Source organism: Gigantopelta aegis, chromosome 6 (assembly GCF_016097555.1).
Source record: "Gigantopelta aegis isolate Gae_Host chromosome 6, Gae_host_genome, whole genome shotgun sequence".
In the NCBI taxonomy this organism is placed as follows: domain Eukaryota; kingdom Metazoa; phylum Mollusca; class Gastropoda; order Neomphalida; family Peltospiridae; genus Gigantopelta; species Gigantopelta aegis.
In genome coordinates this window covers 68,272,683-68,279,692 of record NC_054704.1, presented here as the reverse complement: position 1 = coordinate 68,279,692, position 7,010 = coordinate 68,272,683, and the positions used below count along the sequence as shown (strand labels likewise).

General features: G+C 37.6%; 1 protein-coding gene across 1 annotated transcript; it reads left to right on the top strand.

Annotated features, from left to right (window-relative positions):
* Positions 1–850: 850 nt before the first annotated feature.
* Positions 851–5,535, top strand: LOC121375159. Its single transcript, XM_041502430.1, has 2 exons — positions 851–971; positions 4,015–5,535. The coding sequence occupies exons 1-2, from the start codon at positions 934–936 to the stop codon at positions 4,625–4,627; spliced, it is 651 nt and encodes a 216-aa protein (XP_041358364.1). The 5' UTR covers positions 851–933; the 3' UTR covers positions 4,628–5,535.
* Positions 5,536–7,010: the final 1,475 nt, after the last annotated feature.

Here is a 7,010-nt window from a genome sequence, read left to right as displayed (position 1 = left end):
AAAATGTATCTAACGAGCGAAAGAAAATGTTCGGAGTAGCTTTCCTTTCATTTCATGTCATTTCAACTTATTTTCATGCTGATATCCAATTAAGGTTCAAGCACGCTGTCCTGGGCACACACCTCAGCTATCTGTGCTGTCTGTCCAGGACAGTAGGTTAGTTGTTAGATGGTTAGTAGTTAGTGAGAGAGAAAAGGGTGTAGTGGCCTTACACCACCCATTGAGCCCTTAAGAAATCGGTCTGGGTTGGAGCCGATACCGGGCTGCGAACCCTGTACCTACCAGCCTGTAGGCCGATGACATAACCACTACGCCACCGATGCCGGTAATAGCTTTCCATGACAAATTTAGAGACGCCTCAGTTTGTGTAAGTAATTTGCGTTATTTAAATGTGAAAATGCAATGGCTTAGTTTGTGTATACATTTTGCGGCGCATTCACTAAACTTAGTAAAGTGGGCGCAGATTTTAGTGTGGGTGCACAGGCCCTATTTTATGTTTGTTTGTATAGCATAATACAAAAAAACAAAAAACTCCACGTACCTTTGTATCCTCATGGGGTGGGGCACAGGCCTCCGACTTCTCCTGGTTCCTACCACAGATAGACCCCCTACCCCTAAACAGAAACTCCTAGTACATATATACTATAGTTACATACATAAAGAGTATTATTATATAACGTAAGTATAACATATCTGATGTTATTGTCTGGGGATACCTGTGGTTCCTACAGGCCTACAATAACATTTAAATTAAGTTAGGATGTGGAAATTTGATTGCTGCTTTAACGTGGCCAAAATATCTACAGTGACTGAACTTATGTTTGGGTAGTCTCCCCTGTTCTTTGGTGACTAAAAAACACGAAATGGCGGAAGTTTCCAGAGGAAATATGCCAAAAAAAGTGTTGTCAAAGTTGTGGTCAAGGCAGCCGCATTATGAAGCGATGTGTACAGTGTCATAATGCAGTATATTGGTAGGCATAACTTTGTTGTTGTATATGTTACATTAAAACACACAGTTACTGACGACAAAATCTAATCGAGGCGAAACTGTCGTCCGAGCAGATGAACTTTGATTTGAAGGTTAATTCGTCGTCTGCCAAGTTCATGTTTTTATCAAATATGTTGATCCAGAAAATACATACTGTACTATTTTTAGTCTCGTAAATAAGCAGTAGTATACATGTATTCCCACAAATGACTGTTAGGAATTAACGTGCTTATATTAATTTAATGTTGAAGCAGCTCGTTGTTAGCTTAGTCACCACCAGCGGGAAGGCTAGACGAAACTTTATGTAATGTTTTGGCAATCGTCGACAACCAAATGGTCGCAAGCTACTGTTTCTAAAATACAATTTTTGTCCTAAATCTGATGCCAGAGAGCTTTAGTTTGATTATTCTCGAGTCCAGTCACGACATTAAAGTTATCGTCAACGTCCCTAACTGCGTTATGCTTCCAACTTCGTTCAGTTTGTTTTTTCGTGCACGGTTCGGTTCGTCAGATTGTCGTTCATTTGTGAGGTTTTTCTTCAGTTTGTGAACAATTTCATCAGCAATAAATTTCAGACAAGTATATAAAAATAAAAACTTTAGAAACCCCTAAAACCATTAATTTTACTAAGTCTTTTTTGTTTATTTCTTAAAATTACTGACATCGGGTTGGGTACCAGACGTTTCGCCCCCGAGCCAGTTCGCCCCCAGTCAATTCGCCCCCAGGTCTGTTCGCCCCCAGTCAGTTCGCCCCCAAATAGGATGTCAGTTCGCCCCCACGTGCATAACCAGGTCGCCCCTATAAAGGTACCAGTTCACCCCCAATCAGTTCAGGTCATGTTCCTGGCCTGGAAAGTCATGGAAATTTTATATTGGTCATGGAACGGCCTGAGTGTAATAAAGTTCTGTTTGATATATCCATACATGTTTGTTCTGTGTTGAATACGAATGCCAGGTCAGGTCAGGTCATAGGGTTTTACGTGCACATTCAGAACAAGCTGTTGTAGTGCACACCTGTCATGACAGGCCAGGTTAGGCTGGTCATACGCGCTTTTATGGCCATTATCACACGTTAACCTGTTAACTGTAATCAGTCATAGTGTTTTTATGGTTACTAATTAGTGGCCAAAAGAACCCCCGCAATAATCCCTCAAGTAGAATAATGCTCACCAGAAGAGGCCATATCGAATTGCTGTTCAAAGCCTTCTTAGGTGTTAGCTGAAGATGCATAATCGGCATCAAGGTTATGTAACCATTGTTTTATTTCTTTCTTCTTAAAACAGATCATATCTGGCAGGAATGGATGTTTTAATAAATGTTGATGATGTGGTTTGTGAATTTGTAAAAAAAAATGTCGGTGTCTATGCTTATTCGGCACCCTACGTTTAATTACATCTGAAAAAAATATAACCCCGTATTACAATTCTCATGAGTCATGATCAGTCCAAATTGTGGAAGGACAACAACCCCTCCCCTTTAAGAAAAGAAACGCACACAACGCACACACACAGACACACTTTAACATCCTCTAAAGAAACAGTACAATAATTGTTTAAAAGTAACAAATAATTGGGGGCGAACTAACTAAAAGTTGGGAGCGAACTGACAAATATTTGGGGGCGAACAGGCAAACAGTTGGGGGCGAATCATCTTGGGGGCGAACTGGTACATGGGGCGAACAGGTCAAACTGGGGGCGAACTGACCGGGGGCGAACTGGCTGGGGGCGAAACGTCATGGATTCCATCGGGTCCACATGACTTGTAGAAATTGGCTTAAAATGGAGGAAGATGAATTAACATTTGATGCATGTCACATGACCTCACATGTGCCATATCAATGAGGCCAAATCATTTTCACGATTTTTAAGCCCCCTGTTGTTAGAATTTGTTTTCAATTATTATATTTGATTTGCAAAAGGTATGCTACATTTTTGTGCCTCTACTGTAGTTAATAGCATTCATAATCCATTCATAACAATTGTAAATAATTTTGAGTGCATAAATTGTGTTAATCAAGAATCAATTTATTTAAAAAATAATATTTTACAAACTATTCATTTGTATGAATGTAATGCCTATTCGTATTGACATAATGTGTTAGCGATGGGTGTTGGTAAAACGTGGATCGGACCAGAATGCTTAACAAACTGAATTTTCTTAATTTTTTTTTTTTAAACAAAGTTTTCATTGATTGTGCATAGTTAAGAAACCTATATTTATTCATGTAGTGGCCTTAAACATGGGAAATGAGGAACCGCACATATGCGGTACAATAAATTTTGCATACGCATGCACCTGAATGCAGTTAGAAATGTTGCACTCTTTCGTGTTTACTGGAGGATGCTTCACTTCTGTTTACTAGAATGGATTTGTTTTATGTCCACATTGATGATTTTTCACGTTAACTGATTGCAATCTATTTTGTTTCAAGTCTTGTAGCTGAAAAAATGTAGAATAGTATTTTCATAAATATCGTATTCGTGTTTTTGTCGTTAGGTGAACGCAGTTTGGGACGTTGATGGTACATTTTGGTAACCAGTACCAACGATACATGAAGAAACCTGATGCCCATATGCAAAACGAACTTGATCTGTACTTTCTTGTGGTGATGTCGGAGTTTCTTCGTGTAGAGTTGGTACTGGTTAACAACATAGGGGGCTTTTACTTGTAGAATGCAGGAAATAGCATTTCAGGACATCTGGTTTTCAAAACTTTACGGGAAGCATATCCCCAAACCCCCTAGAAACTTTGCTTTGCACCCTTGACTTCAATCAGCCCCCCACCAATGTCTACTGCTTCCACTGTGCCTTTAGATTCCCCTCTGCTATAATTACTGCACATGCGCCTGAATATTAATTAATTTTATATGAAGTGATTCTTGTTACATGTTAACTTACAAGGGCTTAAATTACACATTTACACAATGTAAATGCATGGTTTGTTTAATTTCAGGATCTACAGTATTATGCAATTTATGAAACTATATTTTTGAATGTGGCACTTTAAAAATATATTTTGTATTTATAGTTCTCGTGACTGTCAAAGGAAGGACTGGCCAACACATAAAATTACCTGTTCAAAGCCAGTGCTACCTATTGACAGCAAGAATGAAAATTTACAGAACCGACGACATAAGTTTTCCAAATCTATATTTGATGATGACGGTGTAGAGCTAGAGCAAGATACCGAGTATGAAGACCAGTCTAAAGAAACAGAAAGAAAGCCAGGCTATCTCTACCATAACGAAATCCACCATGATGTTCCAGAACTCAAACCAGACTCTGATTGCTGTTGTGTTACTGTCAAAGCTAACAAAGAAAAACATTTGATAAAAATGCAAACAGCTTGGTCAGGAGATGATATTTTTAAAGTGCTTGCTTCTGAGGTGAAGATTCCTCTGGAGAAGATCAAGGTAATCCACAAGGGTAAGATGGTGGATAAGGACAATATTGTGCAGTTTGTGAGACCCAAGGCAGTGTTTCAGGTGATTGGTGAACAAGCTGCCAATGAGGATGGACTTAACCAATGTGACATCAGTTTAATGATGAAACAGTTGGGAATTGACAGAAACACTGCTGTGGTCAGCTTAAGAAAGACAGGAAATCTGGTAGATGCTATTTTTGAAGCTGGCAATAAATAAAACATAACATTAAACAAAATTATGTGTCTTGTTTATTAGGGCTCATTCTAGAATTGCTGTAAGTGATGATGTTGGGGTTGGGGTGGGTAGGTTCAGATTAGAGTGAGGTAATATTATTTTGTTGATAGTGAAACAGCTTGAATGGGTTGTTTTAAAGGAATATTTTAATGCAAGTACTGTATGTATAATGCCAAATGATTTAATTTTAGTATGTGAGTGGTGAGTACCTGAATTTTAAACATTGCCTGTGGACCTCCGTCCCAGTATACTATTTATGCACTAGAATTATTCATGTATGAACTGATTTAATATAACGAGGCTGGTGTTTTCATTGTTTGGGGTTTAAAAGAGGATTTGCTATTATTCTCTTCTTTTAGATTGTTTGTACTATGTTTAGAATATATGACTGAATATATGACCAGATATCAGTATTTAAAAAAGTTAAATTGGTGTTGGGAATTGGGGAGGGCATGCCACTTGGCTTGCATCACCTCATATGACTGCTGATTTCTGTCAATATTTAAAATTAAAAAGAAAAAGTAACATAAAATTATTCAAGCAGCATACCAGTTATAAATAACTTTATAACATCATTGTGTACATTTTTGTCTTTACTAATGACCCACAAACTGGGATCATAGGCATTGACAGATGCCAGCAGCTGGAAGGGCCAGAAATATATTAATCCACCTGAGATGGGTGTGTTATGGATGCATAACAAACATTCAAAATTGGGTGGACCTCCTGTATGGGGTTGGAATTCGGAGCTCATTTCACTAATGGTTTGTGAAATCAAATCGGTATTTATGGCTTTCAATTGGTAGATTGGACCTATGCAGTCTCGCTGTCTCACAGTCACACTTGATGTGGACACATGTTATTACAAAATAAATGGTGTGTGTACTATTTATTTGTAAATTTTGTTTTTTATGTTGTTTAAGTTTTATAAAACGACACCACTGGAGCACATTGATTAATTAATCATCAGCTATTGGATGTCAAACATTTGTTAAATATGAATCTTAGTCATCAGAAGAAACTGCTACATTTTTTCATTAACAGCAAGGGATCATTTATATGCACTTTCCCACAGACAGGAATGCACATACCACATCCTTTTTTACCAGTTGTGGTGTTTAAGTTGTTGATGTTATGGCCATCTTACATTGTATAAAAAGGTATTAATTAAATTTATAATAGGGCCTTCTGTGCTTTTCAAAAGAAAGGAAGTAAGATTTATTTAATGACAACTCTGCACATTTTAAACAACAGCTATTTGGTGTCTAACATTGCTATTTAAACACTGTCAAGACAGAAAGAGGGAGGGGGAGAGAGGAAATGCTCTGCTACCTAAGCTTCTCGTGAAAAATCTGCAAAGAATCCTTTACATGGACTTTACCATAGACAGGACACTAAGAACACTACATGTACAAGTCGTGGGGTACTGCTTGAGATTAGAAGGAAAAAATCCCCCCCCCCCCCCCCCCCCTCCCTCCAACCCCAACCACAACAATCTCCTCCCCAAATCCACCAATCGCAATCGACCATACAATCCTTTGTAGTTCAGGCAAGAGCTGTAGGTCTACCACTGAGCTATATCCCGCACCCACTGTGCCCGATTCTTTTGTTCTTTGTACAGGCTTGCAAGCGGGCCCTTATTTTCCTAATTTTCCTTATTTTTTGACAGCAGCCCTAATATTCCTTATTAAAGCTTCAAAATCCTAAAAAGCCCAAATTTTTTTGGTGAAAATCCTAAATTTTCAAATTTTCAATTTTTTTTGATAAATGCAACATAAAATAAGTGTTGGAATTAATTAAATCTAGCCTTAGTATACTTTTAGATAATGAATATGTTGAATTAATGTATTTCTCAGAAGACATCTTGGTGGTTATCAGCATCATATTCAGCATGGATTTGCACCATATCAGATTACTTTAATCTGGTCGTATTGATATGCTGAATATTGCTGTTGATGACCATTGGCATGATCTTCTGAGTTGGTAATTAGCTTTTGTATTTATGTTCTCCCTGGAGGTGAGTACAGAATGTTTTTCTTTTATATTGATTATTGAATTTCAGTCCTTATTTTTGTCTAAAAAGTCCTAAAAATAGCCCTTATTTTTTAAGAATTTTGCCCTAAAAAAAGCCCTTATTTTTCACAAAATCTTGCTTGAAAGCCTGTTTGTACAATAAAATATGTTTTCAAACAATGCCGAACCCTGTGCTTTTTTCATTTCGGCCTTTCATTTAAAACAATGTTTTGGTGTACTGTTATTCGTGTCACGTGTACTACAAAGTACATTGCAGCGAATGCTTCTCTGAAATTTCTCTGCTAATATATTTGAATCTCTTTAACACGGCTGGATGGATATCTGTGTTCTT

Bases quoted from the DNA above. Each gene is read 5' to 3' on its own strand.
- LOC121375159 (XM_041502430.1), top strand. From the start codon at position 934: ATGAAGCGATGTGTACAGTGTCATAATGCAGTATATTG. The intron at 972-4,014 runs GTAGGCATAACT...TTGTATTTATAG, and splicing joins TGTCATAATGCAGTATATTG to TTCTCGTGACTGTCAAAGGA.